Genomic DNA, 20,317 nt, shown 5'->3' on the forward strand with positions numbered 1-20,317 from the left:
GGTCACTCCCTCCTGAGCCACAGAAGCAAATGGAGCTCCTGGGAGCAGGCACTGTTGTCCTCCTGGTTTGCATTGCTTGTCTGCTCTCTGTTGCAGCATGGAGACGGAGGTCTGGAAAGGGAAAGATGCCTCCAGGACCAGCTCCCCTTCCCATCCTAGGTAACGTGCTGCAGGTGAAACCAAAGCACTTGGCCAAAACCCTCCAGAAGGTAAGGCCACTTTCTTCTTCTCTCTTACTTCCTTTTGGGGGTGAGAAATGTGTGGGACCTGTGCATGGGGACAACCTGTGGCCATAACTTGATGAGCGGCAATCTCAGAGGAGCAGAAAAGCCATGGGGATCTCAGCTGCTACTCCTCACTGCTGCTGCCATTGTTGTTCAGGGCCTGATCGCCAGGAACCCTCTCCACACCCACACTTAGCACGAGAGGACAAAATCTCTACGTTGCTGGTCTGTGAGACTGCACTGCCTGCAGCGAGATGCAGCAGCAAGGCCGCTTCTCAATTCCTCCTCCCTATCTGCTCCAGGGCCATGTTCTCCCTTGCATTTTGACAGCTCAGTGAAGAGTATGGACCAGTGTTCACAGTGCACCTGGGCTCTGACCCAGTGGTGGTGCTGCACGGACATGATGTGGTGAAAGAAGCCTTGGTTGATCGCGCAGATGAGTTTGCTGCCAGAGGACACATGCCAATAGGAGACAGGGCTAACAATGGGTTAGGTATGTTTGCTGACTGAGCTCCTTCTGAGAAGTGAAGGGCTGAGGGTGGCTTTGGCGGATTAGAGGGGGAGCGTACCATGCGCGAGGGAAGACTGGGGAGAGTGGGTGCATCCCACCTGGAGAAGGGAAGGCAGAGTGGCCAGTAATTGCTGGCTTCCACCACCCAAAGAGGGTAGCAGAGAAATGAAGCTAGATTCATCTCGGCGATGAGCAGTGGAAGGGCAAGGGGCGACAGCCACCAGCTGCAGCAAGGGAAATTATGTGCAGATACAGGCGATTAATTGCTTACAAGGAGGTTGGGTATGTGGTGGAGAAGGCCAAAAGCAGGCAGCTGGACTACAGGACCTCCAGAGATTGCCTCCAAACCCCAGGACTCTGTGACACTACCATGTCAGTGCTCTCCCAGCACTCCCAAACCAAGTCCTTCCACTTCTTCTCCCTCTGCAGGGATTATTTTTAGCAACAACAAGGAGTGGTTAGAGGTCCGGCGGTTTGCTCTCAGCACTCTGCGCAACTTTGGAATGGGGAAGAGGAGCATTGAAGAGAGGATCCAGGAGGAAACCGAGTACTTGCTGGAAGAGATCAACAAAACAAAGGGTATTGTCCACTTTTAATATAGCTTGTGTTTGCAAAAAAGGGACTATATTAAGGGAGCCCATATCTTTAGCATAGAATTGAGGTTCCCATGTGTTTGGTCCATGCACCAGCTACCCCTTGTTACAAAGCAGTAAATAATTCTGTGATCATGTACTGTTCTTTTTTTGAGGACCTTCTGTATCGCTTAAAGACTGGGATCTGATATTTCCACTAACAACCAGAGCTCAGGTTACCCACAGTAGCCATAAATAGCCACAGTTTTGGGGTTTTTTTTAATAGTTTGTAACTTTTCTGAAATCACAGGAACACCTTTTGACCCAACCTTTACGCTGGGCTGTGCTGTCTCCAATGTCATATGCTCCATCGTCTTCGGAAAACGATATGACTACAAAGACAAGAAGTTCCTGGCCCTGATGACCAACATGAACAACATCTTTGAGATGATGAACTCCCACTGGGGACAGGTACACTCAGTAGCCATTTCACAGTGGCAACATTCTCCCATGGAAGCAGGAGGCCTCCCTCCCAGTGAAGTCCCATTTCAGTCTTCTAACAAGGACCCCCTCAATGCTCTGCTGCACAGGAAGAAGTTAATTCAAGAGCAAGAAGCACCCTCACCAATGGCGTTGGTGTTGCCAGCTAAGTGCAGCTTCCCCCTAGTCCTGAACACTCTTCTTCTCCACCTCTAAGGTTCCTCCTACTACTAAGCAAGCCCCTACCATCCTGTCAGACTCGTCAGCCTCATAGACCTTCTGCTTGGCTTAGTTGAGAGGGTTGCGGCCTTCCTAGGCTTTTTGCTAATATCAAAGGATGGGGCAACGGTCATGCTAGGGACCTTCCTGTTTCTTTCCTTCCAGCTCTACCAGATGTTCTCAAGGATCCTGGATTACTTGCCTGGCCCACACAACAAAATATTCGACGAATTCGATGCTCTAAAAGCCTTTGTGTCAGAGGAGGTAAAGATACACCAAGCCTCCCTGGATCCCAGCTCCCCTCAGGATTTCATTGACTGCTTCCTCAGCAAAATGCAGGAGGTAAAGAGAGAGCATACACCTCCAGCTCATCCCTAAATGCACCTACGTCGAGCCCCCTTCTCTCTCCTAAGTAACACAGACATGGGGACGACCCCTTCCCAGGCAGGTGGGCTGTGCAGTGGGAAGACACCAACAATACCCCAGATATTGCCTGTGCTAGGGCTTATAGCTCTGGGTCTGCACACTCACCAGCCACTACCTGCAGCTGCTTGGACAGCAAGACCTTCATCTGCTCTCACCAAAACACGGGGACATTTGCAGTCTGATCTTGCAGTTCTTTCACTGGAAAGCAGGTGGCACAATAAGGGCAAACAGGCAGCTACATACCATTCAGTGCACAGCTTGAAAGAAGGTTGCTCTGGGGTGGAGCTTACTGTACAAAACTAGCATTGCAATGTCCCAGATGGCTGCTGCACCTTAGCAGAGAAATGTGTCAGCTCTAGGTGAAAAGGAAGGCCTGGGATGACACAAGAAAGGGCCACTTTTCTCAGCTCAGCCAGAGAAACAGCCCAGCCTCTTCCCTAGGAGAAAGAACATCCCAATTCCAGTTTCCACATGAAGAACCTGATAACCAGCACCTTCGACTTGTTCATTGCCGGAACTGAGTCAACTAGCACCACCATAAGATACGGGCTTCTGCTTCTTCTTAAATACCCAAAGATACAAGGTACCAGTCTGTGACCTCTTCCTCTCTAGCTATCCCCCTGGGCTGGGTGCATGTCTAACACCACATCCTTCTCCCAACTTTTCTCCCCGCGCGCTCTCTCTCTCGTATTTTACACAAAAACAGGCAGTGTCTGTTATTCTCCAGGGTGGCCATTAGAGATCCCTCAGCTTCACTGGCATCATCCTCAGCTGCACTCCCCTCACAGCCAGGGACTTGGCTGTGTCCATATCTTTATCTGCCAGTACTCCTCTTTATGCAAGCCACTAGGAGGACATTCTTTTCATGGGCCACAAGCGGAGCTGTGCTATAGTCAACACCAAGACCAACATCAGTTCTCCTGTCATCTGTGAGCTGTGATTTGTGGACAGCGTAGGGCAACCTGTTTAGGTAGGTCTGGTTTTATTTACCCATCTTATGGTTTGTGCCTCTCATGACAGAGAAAGTTCAAGAAGAGATTGACTGGGTAGTAGGACGATCACGAAGACCTTGTGTGGCTGACCGGACCCAGATGCCCTACACAGATGCGGTGGTCCATGAAATCCAGCGCTTCATCTCCCTCGTCCCTGTGGGTCTCCCTCACACTGTGACCAAAGACACCTACTTCAGAGAGTACGTAATTCCCAAGGTGAGTGGGCCAGCTCCCTCAAGTTCAACAAGGTGGCAGCACATTTGCTCTTAGGCTGTCAGTTACAAGCCAGAAGCAAGAAATGCTGTGGCCTGACTTCGTTGTCATCCAGCCCTTCATGAAGGTTATATCCTCAGGCTCCTGTAGCTCACTTGCAATCCCTTGTTGCTGCTCCACGGGCCAAGACTGGAACAGTAGCTCTGCCCAACACCTTTGCTCACTTGCTCTGCAGCTCTACCTATGTGTGGAAACACAGTGGGATCACAGAAAAACAGAGCAGTGACTCCTCACGCAAAAGGCAGCAAAGCCAATGAACTGCTCACCACCATCCAGGAGAGCCTGTGCACGTGCTTGGAAGCAAAGTCAGTCAGTGGTTATTGAGCACAGAAAGCCCCTGAGCCACAAAGTGCTGGAAGCTATGTTTGCATTCAAGGGAACAAATGCAATCTGTTTGCCGTGTTCTCACACGCTTCTTGAGGCAGTCGCTGCTGGCCACTGCCAGAGGCAGGCTGATGGGCTAGAGGAATCCACGGCCTGGCCCACCGCAGCAATGCTCACTGCTCTTCTGGGTGACAGCGTACAGCGGTGGAACAGCAGCACACAGGCTGATGGCATTCTGATTTTCAGCTGCCTGTGTAAAATCAAAAGGCAGGACCCAGGGAACTGCTCAGCTTCCAGCAGAGGGCTCTTGTATCATCACTGCTGGATTATTTATCATCCCCTCCCTCCGCCCCCCCATCAATGGCTGGTCAGAAAGAGGGAAGGAAGAGGATTGTGGCAGGATAAAACTCTCTGGAAAGGGGAAGAGAGCTTCAATTCCACAACCTTGTGTGCTTTTGCTTTTCGGGGCTCGCAGAGAAGGAGGAACATAGTGCAGCTACAAGTTCATTATTGTGAAACACTAAGAAAGAAGAAGAATTAGGTGGGGTGTCCCCAGATGACCAGAGCAAGGTGAGGATAAATGGTCTGAAAGTGAGAGGGAGAACAGCGAACAACTGGCCCTGCTGTGACCTCTAGCAGGGCTTCCCTAAAGCTGCCTCCTGAAAGGAAGGGTCCCCAAAGGGAACCCAAAGGCACTGGTAGGGCTGTGTTGGGTATCTCACTCTTGGCAGGCAGTTGGATTAAGTGATCTAACTTGCCTCCCCTTTGTGCTCTTCTCTTGTGTTACCTCAGGGCACCACAATCTTTCCCATCCTCAGTTCTGTCCTCCATGACAGTAAAGAGTTTCCGAATGCAAATGAGTTCAACCCTGGACATTTCTTGAACAAGAATGGCACCTTTAGGAAGAGCGAGTTCTTCATGCCCTTCTCAGCAGGTAAAGCACAGGCTTACTCTCTTCCTCTGGGGACCACCCTGCCTTTCCCTATAACACACACTTCCTCTTCCCAGCATGGTCCCACTGGTGCTTACCTGGGGCTCACTGCTCTCTGGGTAACTGCTCCCTGCTGCTCCCTTCCCCAGCTGCATCTCCCATCTTGTTTGGCCTGGTGGCTTCTCAAACCTCCTACTAGGAGTTGCTGATGTAATGATGTGAATGAGCCCCACAGACACTTCCTAAAATACCCATCACCTTCCTACACAACCACCAAAGTAATTCTTTACCAGCCTGACTTTCTGCAGTAGCTCCACTTTTCCCCAGCACGTCTTAAATACCACTCAGGCTACATGCAACCAATCACCGACCAATAGCCCCAGCCCTCCGCTTTCTCACCTGTGCTTTACATCACCTTGCTCGCTCTCTCATCTTGCCTCCTTTGAGGCCCCCTCCATATTCTCCTGCTCCTGTTCTTCCTTCACACACCCAACCAAACTGCCAAGGTTCTTTCTCCAACAAACTCCTCTCTTGCAAATGTCCTTAGTAGTCCTGACAGTCGTCTCACGACTCTGGCTCTCTCTAGTAAATAAAGCTGCGCAACACATCTCCTTTGTACAAACTCTGGTCTACTTGGAAACAGGTGTCGAGTGCTATTTGCTGTTTTTATTTCCAGGGAAGCGCATATGCCCTGGAGAGGGCCTGGCACGCATGGAGATATTCCTGATCACGGCCACCATCTTGCAGAACTTTACCTTGAAGCCTGTTGTCAATCCTCAGGAACTCAACATAACCCCAACACTGAGTGGGACAGGCAATGTACCTCCTGCCTACCAGCTCTGTGCTCTGCCCCGCTGAAAAGCACAAAAACTCTCTCCACAGTGTCCTGAACCTGGCAACGCCTTTTTATCTCCCTTGCTGAAACCAACAGCAGGAGCATTGGCCCACCTTCCCAAGGCCTCCAGGAAAGCAGCCCAAACACAGGTGCGTGCACAGAGCAGACACCTTCAAAGCCTCCCAGAACTGCTCCAGCACATCACAGGGAGGGCAGGGGAACATTACAGCCTGCTGTACTGACACAGGCTCATTGAGCGCAGCGGCCGCGTCAGACAGCTCACAAACAGGGCTCCCACGGCTGCCCGTGACCTGCTTCCCCTGCAGCACGTGTCCCATCAAGAGCAGCATGCTTTGCAGACGGACAGTGCTGCATGCGTGTACATTAACAACCCAATAAAGAAAAACATATTTATGAGGATTTGAGCAGTTATTTTCTTTGGGTTGGGGCAGCACCTGTGGCCAGCGCCCTGCGGGAAGGGCTGTCCCTCCTGCGGCAAGGGTTGTGCCTGCTTCAGCCACTGGACCCACTGGCCAGTCGCAGCACAACATAAGGTGGGAAGGCTCATGGTGCGGGAAGGGAAGGGGGTTCTGTGGCCTGGGGGCTACCAGCAGCTCTATCTGCCATTCTCGGGGCTGCCAGTCCTGCTGCCCACAGCTGGACAAAGGACAGCTGCAGCATGCCTCCTGAAGGAGAGCACTCCCTGCCCCAGCTCAGAGGCAGAAGCTCCGGCTGCTTTCATGCCCTCAGTGGGACTTCTGGCTGCTGCTGGGGGCTCCTCTCACTTCTCGGGTACTCTGTGGCCTAGCCTTCCCACAGGCTGGGAGCACCTTCCCTATCGCTCCTCTCTGTCCTCCTCCCACCATCTCCCCCAGGCCTTCTGCTCTCCCTGAGGCATTTGCCAGCACAACCCTGCCTGTCATTGTGGCCGCTCAGCCACAGTTCTGCAGCTGGAGTTGCATTCTCCTTCCAGTTTCCTTGGGCATATCACTTCATCTCACGATCTGGATTCCTTCTGCTAATTGAAGAGTGCATCCCTGTCTTTGCAGGCTGTTGCGAGGAGTTCGGGCACCTGAGTGACAGGGACACCAACCAGCTCTCTGGCTGCTCTTTCCTACCATCAGTATCACTGCAAGGATTTAGATGTTCTCTATTAAAATGAATTAACTTAAATTTAGGAGGACAGCAAAACCATCTGTCATGGTTTAGCTCCAGTTACCGGCTGAGCTAACCACACAGCTGCTCACTCACTCCCCCCATCCCAGTGGGATGGGGGAATCAGAACAGCGAAAGTAAGAAAACCCATGGGTTGAGATAAGAACAGTCTAAAATTTAAAATAAAATAGTAATAATAACAATAATATAATGAAAAGAAAAATAATGAGAGAGAGAGTGAGAGAGATGAAACCTGGGGACAGAGGAAAAAAACAAGTAATACAACCGCTCACCACCCACCGACCAACGCCGCCAGTCCCCGAGCCGTGATCGCTGCTTCCCCCTGGCCAACTTCCCCCATTTAATATACTGGGCATGACGTCATGTGATACGGAATATCCCTTTGGCCGGTTTGGATCGGCTCTCTTAGCTGTGCCCCCTCCCCTCCCGGCTGCTCATGCCCCCGGCAGAGCACGGGAAGCTGGAGAAGTCCTTGACTGGTACAAGCACTGCCCAGCAACAACTAAAACATCGGTGTGTTATTGACATTATTTTCATAACTAAATCCAAAGCACAGCACTGTGCCAGCTACAGTGAAGAAAATTAACTCTATCCCAGCTAAAACCATGACACCATCTCTCCCACAGCGCTTGGGTACTCCAGGAGAATCCCCTTTTGCTTCCGCATCTGAGAGGCATCTTTGCAAACAAGTTCTGTCCCTATCCAAAGTCTCTTTGTCCTGTCCTCTGTAGAATTTAATGTATGCACAAAGGGAAAACTCTCTTGTCCATAAACTGCAACTGTGTGACCCCTGGTGTCCAGGAAAAGGATTGTGTCTGTTATTTCTGGCCCCAGCCACTATTTGGTGCTTTTCTTTCAGTGATAGGAGTGGATGGTTTTCATAAATGGATTCCACCACAGATGGCTCTTCTCTGGGTTTCTTCATCCTCATGGGCTTTGGATACCTGGTTTGTGGAGTTTGTCTGGATCTTCATTTAGATAGATACTTGTTGTCCCCTGCATCATAGTCATATAAAAGTCCTAGAAGCAAAAGATAATTTCTGTGACAGCTGTCACAAGGTACTCAGAGGTGCTGTGAGTACTGCAGAGAATACAGCATGCAAGAACTCCCGCCTCTTTTTGGAGACTTTTGGCAGTATTTTGAACAAAATGTCATATTTGCTCATGTCAGGTTCATCCCTCCTTCTCCCTCCATTTCTGCCTGTGCCGGATGCAGCTCTAATGCCTGTGTACTCTAAACCAATGTCAAACCATTGCTATGCTCTCATCTGGGACTGCATCAAATGGACAGACACACAACCAGGAACAGCAGTCATGCAGGAGCCCCAGGCAAGCGTGGGGAGGGAGCTTACTGTGAGCGCTCCGTTAGCCTAGGGCTACCCTTAAAGCCAGGTCTGCGTTTAGTAACTTGCTCAGCGGCATGTGTGATACGTTGAGAATCAGTTAACAGATGACTTACGTCTGGAGGTCTGGGAGGGAACGATTCATATTCATGTTCTTCCTGCCCATCAGGATGTTGATTCGTCTGAAGCAATGAACAAAACAGTGGCAAACAACATCTATCTACAAACAACTGCATAAGAAGCACAGGGCAGTGAGAAAATGTTCTCAGGACATACTCGGGGATAAATAACCACATAGGGGACAATATCAGGGATAATATCCAACATACTTTAAGCTGGATGGCAAAACACTCTTTCATTTTGAACAATCATAGAGCCCACAGTGCCTGCCCATGTGAGTGACCTTACAGAGGGGAAACCTCAAAGCCTGAGCATTGCCTTTACTAGAATATCCAAAATTTGTCTGGCCCTTTAACATAGGGCAAACCCCTCACTTCCACATTTACATCCAGGGGAAAAAGAATAGAGGTTTACCAACAACAACTACAGGGAAATCACCTCCCTCAGTACTGTTACAACTTACTTTCTGAAGTAAGGACACATAAAGTTCCATGCAAGTTCTAAGGCTGGTTAAAAACATCAGTAAAGTGGCCGGGCAAGGGCCTGTTTAGGTAGCCTGTCAATGTTTGGCTGCCAGAATGCTTCGTGGCTTTCTTCCTCCCTGGCAGGTTGACTCTCTCTTTGGTGGTGCGGGTGCTTTTTCACCTCAGAGGAAGGAAGTGTGATGCTGCAGAAACTCCTGACTCTACCCCAGCAGTGAGAAGGTAGGCAAGGTGTGAAGACCCACCCACCCCAAGGGCTGGAACACAGAAAAAAAGGTGACCAAACTATACATACTATGAATCACCTTGGCAGTATTTCTGCAGCTAAGGAACACCATTGTGGAGTGAGAGGATCCCTAAATGACTGATTTGCTGTGGGAAATGGCAGGGGAAGCCACTGAAAAAGAGTGGCGATAGATTTTTATTTTTTAATTTCCTGCTAGTTAACAGATCACCTGGAGGTGCCCCTTCAGTATTTTCATATGAATTTCCCTTTTATCCTTATGAACCTGCAACTCCTAAGCTGAGGTCCAGCCTTTGAGGGACAGAATAGAGAACGTCTGAGTGCCTAGGGATGTGGTCTTGAACTTCCCAAGAGCTTCAGAAGGTGTTGAATCAGGTTTCCGATGTGGAGGCCTAGGCTAGGAAATAGCAAGGCACCCAGGAGATGGAAGGTAGTCACCTGATTCCAGCTGTAGTTCTTCCACTGGAGAACACAGACCACCGCCAAGATGACTGCAAGGACCAAGACCAGGAAGCTGGGTATCCCTGCGGCTACTCCGACCACCCAAGGCTCATACTAACTCACAAAGACAGACAAGTCAGGGCAAACTCATGCAGTGGGATCCGTTAACTCTGTGCTTAGCAGCTGAGCAAGTGGCTACCATACCACAGCAAGAAAAGCCAACGCAAGGAACAAAACCACAGCCCCAGATCAAAACAGTGGTGTCCAGCCCAGCTGTGCTGCACACTGAGATGGGCAGGGGAAGCAGAGTTTTGATTTCAGAGGGAAAACATTCCACACGATCAATTGGATTAGATAATGAAACAAACTCTTACCCCAGAAGAACAATCTGCCTGGACAGCTGTGCTTCCAGATGTATGTGCAGAAGTCTAGAAATAAGACGGTTATAGAAGATTTACAAAAAAAGTGTTTCATACAAAGCAAGCAAGGAAAGAGGTAAAGCGAGCGGTTGCAAGACTTCAACAGCAGCATGGGGTCGGTAACACACGGAGCACCCAGCTGCACTCCGCGGTCACAGCCTGTACTTGCCAGTCATAAGCAAGAACCCGAACTCTGCTCCTTCCAACGATGGCTCTGACTGAATGGAAGGAATATATGTTTTTCCTCAAGAAGAGGATTGAGGCTGGAAAAAAGCACACACAAGAGATAAGCGCACATATATGCCAGAGAAAGCTGGGTTCAGAAGGAAAAGCAGCACAAAGGGAGTGGGAAGTCCCAAGAAGAGGCGTGCTTTTGCAACACTCCGCGCTCTGTCTTTGCCACACTACTAGAGGCCGCTGGCTGCCCGGCCTTGCCTGGAGGATCAGTTGGTGCCTTGGCTCGCAGAGGCAACATACGCAGCGCATGCAATGGCAAGCGTGCTGTACCCCAAACCAAAACCATCTGTCTTTTTCTATCCATTGCTAAATGTCACACCCAGCTCCAAAGGACCAGCCAGCTCCAGCAAGGAAGTCCATCACATAGGCAGTGATGATGGAGGTGCCTCTCCTGTCGTCCCCTCTGCCAGGCTGACCCACCATCTCAAGCTGAGGTTGCTCCAGCTGAGGGCCACAGGACCCAGCACACACCCCAGAGAGCCGTGGGGAGCAGCCTCTGGGTACAGCTCAGAGCCATATGTGCCTCCTCAAAGGGCACACGTCAGCCAGGTCTCCTCTGGCCCCTGCACCTAACACATGGTCTCTGTAGTCACGAACAGCCATGATCAATACTCACATCCATCTTTCAGTAACTCAGTAGCCAGAAAAATTGCCCCTCCCCATTCTAAGACAGGTTGTGGCTGGACCAATTGTCCTCGAGGACTATAATTCAGCAGGAAAATGCAACTGATCCTTGGCTGGGAAGATGCAAAACCAGAAAGGGTCTCTGTGTCAGAACAGAGATTATATTTCATAGTACAGCAAGTGCAAAGGTAGGACTAGAAAGCCCAGATCTTTGCACGCCCACAACTTTTTGTGGGAAGAGGGAAGAACCCCATGTCTTTTAGCAAAGAATCAGCAGTGATGCATATCTTAATTGAGTGGCAGGACATGTGAAGGACCCTCTGGTAACTGCTGTGATGGCTCATGGCCTGCTCCCCTCTTCACCCCCTCTCTCACCAGGAGAGAACAGAAATGAAATCTGAAACAACATTCACATGCCCTTTGGTGAAAGAAGGATGAAGGAAGTTCAGCTGCATTACAGGCTCAGCAAACTCACCTCTCCTTGGAGCTGCTCGTTTCTAAATAAACAGCAAAACAGGCACAAACGCAGGAATCTGGGTACTTTACGCCTCTCACCTGTCTTTACTGCTACAGTATAACATCAGTGGCATTAGGACAGTCTATCAGAAGATCCAAATCAACACTCACCCATAAAAGCAGCAATTTCTCTTCCAGAATGCCACCCCCCCAGCTCCTACAGAGAACATGACGGTGAGTAGTCAGCTGACCTCCATCCTATGCAGTGTACTTACTGAATATACAGTTGTGTTGTAAAACTGTGAGAAAGAGGTGGTTGTCTCCTGCAGAGAAATTAAAAAAAAAAAAATCAAAACAACCACCACCTAAGAAAACCAGAACTGCATATTAGCAACTGGGAGATGCCCCTGGCCCAATGTGGGAGTGAAGCGCTTCTGAAGTGACTGGAAATGATGGCACGAGAACATGCTCATTTGAGCTGAACAGGGAAGGCATGGTAGTTCCTCCAGAGAAAACAAAACCCATGCCGTCCTGAAGAAAGGTAACACGAACTGGTTTGCCTGAATTGTTTATACCATGTAGGGCCTCTGAGTAGTCAGGGCCTCATCATTTAATGTGTTTACCCTGACAGCTCCCCAGTGAGAAAGGGTAAGGCTGTTTAACCCCACTATGGCTTAGGAGGTGAATTAGAGTGGCAGCTTGTAAAATAGCAGAGGGACTTGCACCTGCAGCCTTTGAGCCCCAAACTAATTACATGCACCTGCTCCTTTTGATTCAAGGGCAGCTGAAAATAATAGAAACACAGTAAGTCATTCCTAACTAAATTGTTTCCACTCATAGAAAGGGAGGTATTCAGAAGAGGCTCTTCTAGATGTGCTGTCTGTCTATCTGCTGGGATATAGAGACTCTGCTATCCGGAGGAATGCAGAAAGAGGTTTGAAGACTCTTGAAAACTGCTCTTAACCTCTCTTGCTGTTGCAGCTCTGCTGCTAGAAGCTGTAGCGGATCCGTTACACAGTAAGCTCTGCAGGGACTGGTGCTAGTGACGGTGTTGGGAATGGTACTTCAGAGAGGCTTAGCTTCGGGGGGGTGTATCAGGACAAGCAGTACAGGAACCTCTCCTCCACTATAACCCAGGGGCATATCTGCATGACAGTTAGGTTCAGCATTATTCCTGAACCCTACCCAGTGCCAGAAACATGTAAAAATTAAGTAAACTGGAGTGAAAGAGCAAAGCTGCTGAGGCCTTCCTTGGAACTGAAACCCTGGAGCTCTGGAAGGTAACAGGGAAAGGGTGAAAGAGAGGTTTGCTTTGCGTCCACAAAAAGCTAGCAGAAAGTTGTCCTTTTCTGACTGCAGGAAGCTCTGCAGCCATTCGCCAAGTAGGGCCTGGTTCCTTCAGAACAGGGAGCTCTGTGCAGTGAAAGCTTTCCAGTAAAAATCTGGATGCTGCATATTATGGAGAAGGACGGCTCAGAACGCAAGCAAGCTATGAGAGACTTGCCTCAGCCTAAGTCCCGCAGCCTAGGAGCAGGGCACATCACTGGGCGTTGAGGTGCATCGTCCACAGCAAAGTCAAAGAGGGAATGAGTTACTGAAAAGTCTGGAAGTCGTCCTCCCATTATGGGCTCCAGTGGAGGCCTGTTTAGAAGCGTGGCCTTTACACGCAAGCTGTGGACATTGTACCATAAGTGTAACCTTTGAACGGGTCAGCTTAGGGGACCACAGATGTTGAGAAATGCCTGAGCATGCAGACACAGCTAGCAACCAGTCACCAAGTGAAAAGGATCTCTTCCAAACCCCTTAGACGTCCAGGTATTGCTGCATCCAGGCTGCCAGCTGGGAGTGAGATACGGCAGAAACATTTCTCACCCAAATTTTCTAATGTGCCTTCCTTGAACTTTGTCACTGAAACATGCCTTTGTGAACAGCTGACCTGTTAATGTTTGTTTTGGATTTTCATACCCGCCTCTTCTCTGAAGCTGTAGATTTAGTTTATTTCCTCCTTCTTAGTTAAAGACAGTGCACTGCACTTAACGGACTTCATTATAATTTCCAGGACTGTGCATGCAGGTTAAATGATAGTCTGAATAGAAGGAGCCGCATAAAGAGTACATTTACATACGGTCACCTTTCTGTGCTCAAGTTATTTGTGAAACTCTATTTGTGTGTGCAGCTGACTATTTACAAGTTTAAGTTGCCAGCCAGGAATAGGTCATATCCTTACTGGTAGCTCTTGATTTGAGTAGAAATGTTTTTCCTAGCTTATTCAATCACAGTTCCGGACCAGGGTTAAATACTTAGCTTTTTAAGGTGGGACACTAGTAGGCAGACTGAATGAAGTAAGCCCTTATTTAAAGAAAAAGCCTGTTTCTGCAATTTAATCTCTAACAGGTGATTTGCAGGGCACTGGGCATTTGTGCTCTCCTCTGAGCTGCCTTTACTTACAAAGTGCGGGATTCAGGTTATCTTATTAAGACTTTTGTATTCGGAAACCAAAGTGTCTAAACTGCTATGAAGCAAATACAGAAAATTCTAGCAAGACACTGAGAAGTAGGCTGTTTCTCTCAGCTGTACAAAGTTTTAAAGCCACTGTCTCAAGTCATTTGCAAACATGGATCAGTATGCAGGTTTTGATGCTAGCCACATCAGGAGAGACAAGGCTGTCAATTACTACTGACTTCAAATTTAGTTCAAATAAAAGAAGCGGAGGGCACTTCTAATCCTCCTGATTAAAACTCTTGATCACTGCTCTGAAATTTTGAAGTGTATGTAATTCAATATTGTGAGATGTCTATGCCTAAACTGCCCCTGCTTTTGCTCATAGATTGCCCTGACTACTCCAGAATGATGTTTACAGGGCTCTGAGTATCGGTGACCCTGACCTGAGTCAGGCAGATTTCCCAGCAGCATTAACTACAGCAGCTACTGTCTGCCAAGAGCACATCCTGGGTGAGAGAAGGCCTTATACTGCAGCTGAGGGAAAAATAACTGCTTTACTCCCTTTCCCCTAGCTGTTCTCACACTTGCCCAAACTGCTTGTTCACGGTCATCCCTGAACATCCCTCAACTGCCTCCCCTCCTGGAGCCTACACAGCGCCGGGGGTAGCACCTGGCCAGCTCCTGGATGGAGCTGGGACAGTGTATGTGCTGGTCACTGGGTGGGGCCGTGGAAGAGAGAAACAAAGGGAAATCCCAAGGGGATCAATATGGGGAAGTGAAAGACCAACAGAGGCCAAAGCCACCAATCTATTTCTGTTTATATGCTGTTAACAAGTAACTTTGTGCTGTACTCCCCTAGCTTTGCTGACAATCTAAGATGCTTTGAGAACATGTTTTCGGTGAATGTTCACGGAATTAATTAATTATTAAATTTCAGAGGAGAACGTTGCTTTAGCCTCAGAGACAGCTAGCTGCTGGGAAGGAGGATGTTTTGCTCCTGGTCACTCTCACTTGCCTATTTCTAAACAGACAGTGTGTGTTTGAGCAGGTATCATCTCCCAGGGCAGGAAATCTCCTCAAGCAGGGGCCGCTGCATGATCCAGGGCACAAGCCTCTTTGCTCCAACCACCCTAAGACCAGATGATACCTCCAGGACAGAAAAGCTGGGGTAGATGCTAAAATTCCAAGCAGGTGCCTGAAACATTGCACTGTAAGGAAATGCAGAGCTAACAAAGGGGCCAGCTTGATCGATCTGGTTGGGGCAGAGAACAGGAGGGATAAGCACTTCCCAGGGAGCTTTTCATCCAACACCTAAGCGGTCCCTGTGGCCTCACCTCCCCTGTACTCTGACCTCCCCCTGCTACTTCCATCCAAACAAGACTCAACAGACTGGACAGGATGATTCCCACTCACCATTTTGCTCTTCTCCCTGAGAAATCCCTGCATGCAATAACAGCAGACCACCCGACGCCAGGGTTAGCGCTCCTTTTAGGGTGAGCTGCTCTTCCTGCTAAAAATCGCACTGCAGACCTGCAAAGAGGAAGAAACAATAGCATTTCTCTTGGGCTGACTCAGACAACCTGGCCGGGTCCCAGCACACCTGACAGAGCCGGGTCCCCGCCAGGGGCAGGGTCCGGCGTGCGCTGGGGAAGCTGGGCTTCAGGGTGCTGGGGACTCCGCCTCTTGGCAAATAAAACTGCTTCTGGCTCTGAGAGCCTGTCTAATATGTACCACAGGTGAGCTTGAGGGGAATCCTGGCTTTGCTTGCTACGGCTCACACCTTGTCTGCCAGGGCATGTTCCCTGGAAGCACCGGGACAAAGCGGAGGATTTCTGCTGGCCTGGTGCTGAGACCACTGAGCCTATCTGGTCTGAGGCATCGTTCTGGGTCTGAAGGGTGCTGCACCGCCGGGCCCTCATGTTTTTAAAAGACTAAGAATCTCTGGGCAGACAATGGATATTCCCTTCGATATCTCATATGTGGTGACTGGATGGTCCTTGTTGCTTCCTGGAAAATTAAGTCCTCTTTCTAGAAATAAACAGAGAAAACGAGGAGCAGCCATGTCACACAGGACTGGTGGCAGACAATCAGTGTGGAAAGAGGCATTAAGGGAATGTGCTAGCTGAACAGCAGGGAAGATACAAGCCTGCAAACGATACACATACAACAGGTAGATTGTGCACGCAGTAAGAATCTATCTCGCTGTAATTGCAAATGTCTGTGGGTTTCTCCAACAAACAGCTCTGTCCACTGTTCATATTTCACCTTCTACTTTACCTCCTGTTTCCCACTGGCTTCACTTGGGCTGCATCGTTTAAAATGTTTCAACATAACTTTGGACTGGATGCTCTGTGTGACTGAAGGCTCCCTGGCCTTTTCAAAATGGGAAATTATGTCCACCAGGTGACTTGACTGTCAGCCTTGAGGGCCATACTGTGCCACGATACGCTGGTGCAGGAGGCTGCATCGGGATGCTTATTCCTTACTTCATCTCTGTAGTTGTTTTGCCTTTGGGAACAGCTGGGAGGAAATTCAGTCACCACAAGAGTTTGAGTTGCTGCAACACACAACAGCACAGGAAATGTTCTGGGCGGTGGGACATGCATGAACTGGTTATGTACTGGGGAAAGAAGACAGACATGCTCCTTAGCAACCAGGGCAGACATCAAGCAGAAGACAGAAAGAGGAAGAAAAGCATTTTAGGTTCTGCCTAGCTACTTGAACATTTTGCTGCCGCAGTGAGAGTGCAGACCACAGCTTTGCAGTAAGGAACATCTGCCTCGTGCTCATCCTGCTGTCCTCTGAACAGGAGTTCATTTCGCAGGGTCTTTAGGACCTGCTGCTGAAGGCTATACCCTGTAGTTTAGTACATGAGCCTCCACTTCCTATGCGTACTTACGGACTAATTCCTAGATCCCTAATGTTTATTGCTGCAGATCTGCATCTCAGCTCACTAAAGCATGAGTGCATAAGAGGAAACACACCGATGTAGCCCTTTGGCTCACCAGCTTGTTCCTCTGCCCCACTTCCTAAATGATCTCTTGATTGCAAAAGCTAAAGGGGCAAGGGAAAGTCGCTTCCTGCAGAGAGTAAATCCCAGCCAGTATTTGCAGTAGACACAAACAGTTGACAGAACAAGCAATGTGTTAAGAAATTTCCCCCACCTTGAGGAAGTGGTAAATGCATCCATACAACAGAACGTGCAACTGAATCCACAGTCTTTAATGAATGCAGAGACTCGTTCTGGCCACAGGTACAGCTGTGATTACCCCTATGCCCTCCTTTCCTCCCCCTCTTAAAAAAATCATTTTAGTTAGTAAAATGTAAAACCACACAAACACCACAATATGTATACACACGTTAGAGGGTCTGACACTTTTTTCTTCTTAAGAATTTTTCACACATTTAGAATTATTGACTATGAAGCCCAATCTGTACAGCAGAAATATTCTACAGAGATCATTGGTTGAAATGCACAGTACAACAGTTGTGAGCACACTGTCACAAGAGACACCTGCATGAACGCTAACAAGCGCAGTAGGTCCATCAAACCACATTGCAAGTATCAGCAATGAACAGGTCTAGGGAAGATGGGAAGTTACCAGAACACAGAACAGAGATGTTGAAGTATATGGGAAGCTGCTACAGCCACTTCTCTCGAGTCATTGCTCCCATTAGAGAGCCAGGAAACCTGAACTGCTGCTTGCCACCTGAAACTTTCCTTCTGCTTCATGGAGACTGGTGTCATGCTTTTATTTCCAGACCTGAGCCACTGTGATTTTGCTTGAATAGGGGCAAGGAAGAGGGAAAACACAGACCCCCATCTAGCAGAGCTCACTTCCCCAGACCTGCGTGGTCAAGCAGCTTGAGTTCAGAGGTCTTGCCTGTAAAAACGCCACAAAATTTGAAAAGTCAAACAAAACAGAGCTAAAAAGACCACAAAACCAGAAGTAACATGGTTTTATACAGCCTGCAATAAAGCTATAGTCAATGGTACAGTATTGTTCACATGACACTTATTAAGGCTTTGACTACTGGTATTCTACATGCACATTTTATATACATATAATCTTGCGTGTGTGTGTATAAATTACTTTATTTTTCTTGTTCTAAGCAAGAAAATATTTTTATGATTTGCTTCTCCTAGTATTCACAATACTTGGACCGTATTCTGTTCAAGGACTTCTGGAGGGGGCTGGGTCTATTTATTATCCATCTGGAAATGCCCTCATCTCCAGGAATGTCATTTGTGCCTGACAGTGGTGCTGGCCCCACACCTCTCCACAGTCATACACCAAAGAGGAAGTGTCACCCTGGAGCCTGACAGTATATTGGTTATGTAAACATAGTAATTCTTGGGTTATAAATACTTTATTAAAGCTAACATACCTCAGCTTTTAGCTCATCATTGCCCATGAGTGCCTTAATGAAATATCATTCAGAATAAAATAGGTTTTTTCTTCTCTTTTTTTCCCTTCCCGTATCAACAGCTCAGTTACAGTGGTTCTCCCAAAAGCAGAGTTTTTTCTACTTTTTCCAAAACAAGTGCCAAACCACCTGTTAACTCTGCAAGCCCATGGCTTGGTAGCTTCCATATGCTTCCATAACTGCAACACAGAGCATGTCTGAGCCTTATAGCTCAAAGTGCTTAAGTCATCATCTCATTTGCACCCCTGCCATGAAGTTAAGAGACTGGGCCATAGGCCAGCAAGGAATGGGGAGGGAGTAGAAACCATCAGAGCTCTTCCATTCCTAGTTCCATGCCTGGGGCTTGCATGTGTTTGACAGGTTCCCAGAGCTCACCAGAGCTGACCTGTAGCATGTCCTGTGTCCCTCTGCCTCAGGGACACCCTGGCTATCTCCGGCCCAACGTTTCCTTCGGTAGGGTGCTCCAGCTAGCTGATGTTGCAGAGCACTCCTAGGTTGCAGCAAGGAGCCCTGGGGAGAGCAGCTCAGCTGCACAAAGGAACGGCTCACAGGGAAGTGGTACTAAGGAAAGGAAGCAGCATAAAGAAGGCTGAGAAAGCAAACATGGTTTGCTTATTTAAGATATGAGAGGTTCCTTATTTAAGATAAGGCCTGGACAGCTGCCACAGCCCTCTGAGCTACTTTGCCTGGTGGTACAACTGGAGCACACTGTCAGCACTCCCGCTGCTAAGCTTTGCCACCATCACATAGTCGTGTCTTGCATCCCACCCCAACACTTCCCTGTCAGCCACCACCCTTCCCTTGGCCACTGTGTCAAAGTACTTCCATTCAACATATACCATGACAATTACTGCAAATCAGGCACTGGGCCCTTCTCGTTCACCATGACCCAAGTCGCTAGCAGCCCTAAAGAAACTGTCACTGTGTCCCTGCCTAGCTCTCAACTCACACCAAACAAGACAATAACTAGCTGGGACAGGAGTGATGGAGTTCCAGCCATCTGGTTGTTCACTTATTGCACAGAGTATTTTGGGCTACTAGGGGAGAGTGGGCAACTCCCAAAGTCCCTTGAGAAAATCCTACTGGTGACTGTCCACATCACCTGCTCCAGAAAATGTGTTCAGACAGCTCGTGTGCGCAGGATGCTTGGGAAATATCACCTAGAAACAGGATTCGCAAGAGGCAAAAGCTTTTCTCAATTCAAGCTCAGTCTTCACTCAGTCCAGTGGCAAGCTGTGCAAAATACGATTAGAAGACAATTTTTGGTCCTGGGTATGTTAACAAGAAAGGGTCACGCTAATAATTGTAGATGCAAACCTTTGAGACTGGATTTAGTTTTAGTTACAGCAAATGTGGTATACTGTTTTTGGCCAGGTGCATAGAAGCTTAAAAAAAAAGACAAAGATCACAGTTAAATGTCTCAATCTTCAGATGGGGAATGTCTGTACGGAGCAGCCAAACTACTTTCTCATGTGCAATGCGTCCTGAAATTTGGTACTTATGTACTGGGCGTGAAAGCCTTTCTTGTTGATGGTGTCGTCTGTATGGAATCGAATCATGATGGAATCCCCTGCAGAATAGATTTCTTCCAGAGGCTGCAGAAGAGGAAAGAAGACAGCACAGAGTGGTCAAGTCTGCAGGCCTAATAACTCTCAGCACCACGATGCTAGAGTTTAGGCTCACAGTGAAGACAGACTGGCCAGTAAACATGAAGACTGAATGCTCAGTACCTCCTGTCCTGCTCTGCTTCCTGAGCGTGTTTGCTTGCTCTTTGCATACCTGTGTTTTATGTTTGAAGACTGATGCCAGTCCACTCTTCAATCCCAGTTCTTCCAGCTGTTTTTTCACAGGACTCCCTGAATATTTTTATTCCAGTCTTCTGAGTTTGCCCTAATTTGTCCTTATCTTTTCAGAAAATGACACAATCCAAACTGGACGCTGTTTGGCAGCTGAGGATCTCCCAGGGTTCATTAGCAGCAAAATAACTCAGCCACTTGTCTTCCACGATAACTCTGGTTATCCCCCCCACTGTTGTAACCTGCTACGACCTCCCTGTGCTTCTCTGCAGGGCCAACACTTTCCCAGGCCTTCTCCATTTGTCAGTGTGCAGGTAGGTAG

At 48.5% G+C, this 20,317-nt stretch overlaps 2 protein-coding genes across 10 annotated transcripts in view; one reads left to right on the forward strand and one right to left on the reverse strand.

The window, feature by feature from the left end:
- Positions 1-4: 4 nt before the first annotated feature.
- On the forward strand, positions 5-6,207 carry CYP2C45 (cytochrome P450 2C19-like). Its single transcript, NM_001302360.1, is given in 9 exon segments — positions 5-209; positions 555-717; positions 1,165-1,314; positions 1,618-1,778; positions 2,172-2,348; positions 2,874-3,015; positions 3,453-3,640; positions 4,814-4,955; positions 5,629-6,207. Coding segments are annotated over 9 exon segments (1,485 nt in total). The 5' UTR covers positions 5-29; the 3' UTR covers positions 5,811-6,207.
- An 889-nt stretch (positions 6,208-7,096) lies between these two features.
- The window catches only part of TLL2 (tolloid like 2), a 106,302-nt gene continuing 93,081 nt past the window's right edge, over positions 7,097-20,317 (reverse strand). For 2 of the 9 annotated variants that reach the window (XM_064463654.1, XM_064463646.1), the window contains 5 exons: positions 15,185-19,794; positions 9,968-11,652; positions 9,591-9,707; positions 8,423-8,488; positions 7,097-7,983 (listed from right to left, as the gene is read on the reverse strand). In XM_064463654.1, the coding sequence (XP_064319724.1) occupies positions 19,660-19,794 (135 nt within the window). In that variant the 3' untranslated portion in view covers positions 7,097-7,983; positions 8,423-8,488; positions 9,591-9,707; positions 9,968-11,652; positions 15,185-19,659. Of the gene's footprint in view, positions 7,984-8,422; positions 8,537-9,590; positions 9,708-9,967; positions 11,653-15,184; positions 19,795-20,317 lie in introns of all 9 variants that reach the window. The other 7 variants (XM_064463650.1, XM_064463653.1, XM_064463651.1 and 4 more) reach the window with 7 other exon arrangements.

Source organism: Phalacrocorax carbo, chromosome 12 (genome assembly GCF_963921805.1).
Source record: "Phalacrocorax carbo chromosome 12, bPhaCar2.1, whole genome shotgun sequence".
NCBI classification, from domain to species: domain Eukaryota; kingdom Metazoa; phylum Chordata; class Aves; order Suliformes; family Phalacrocoracidae; genus Phalacrocorax; species Phalacrocorax carbo.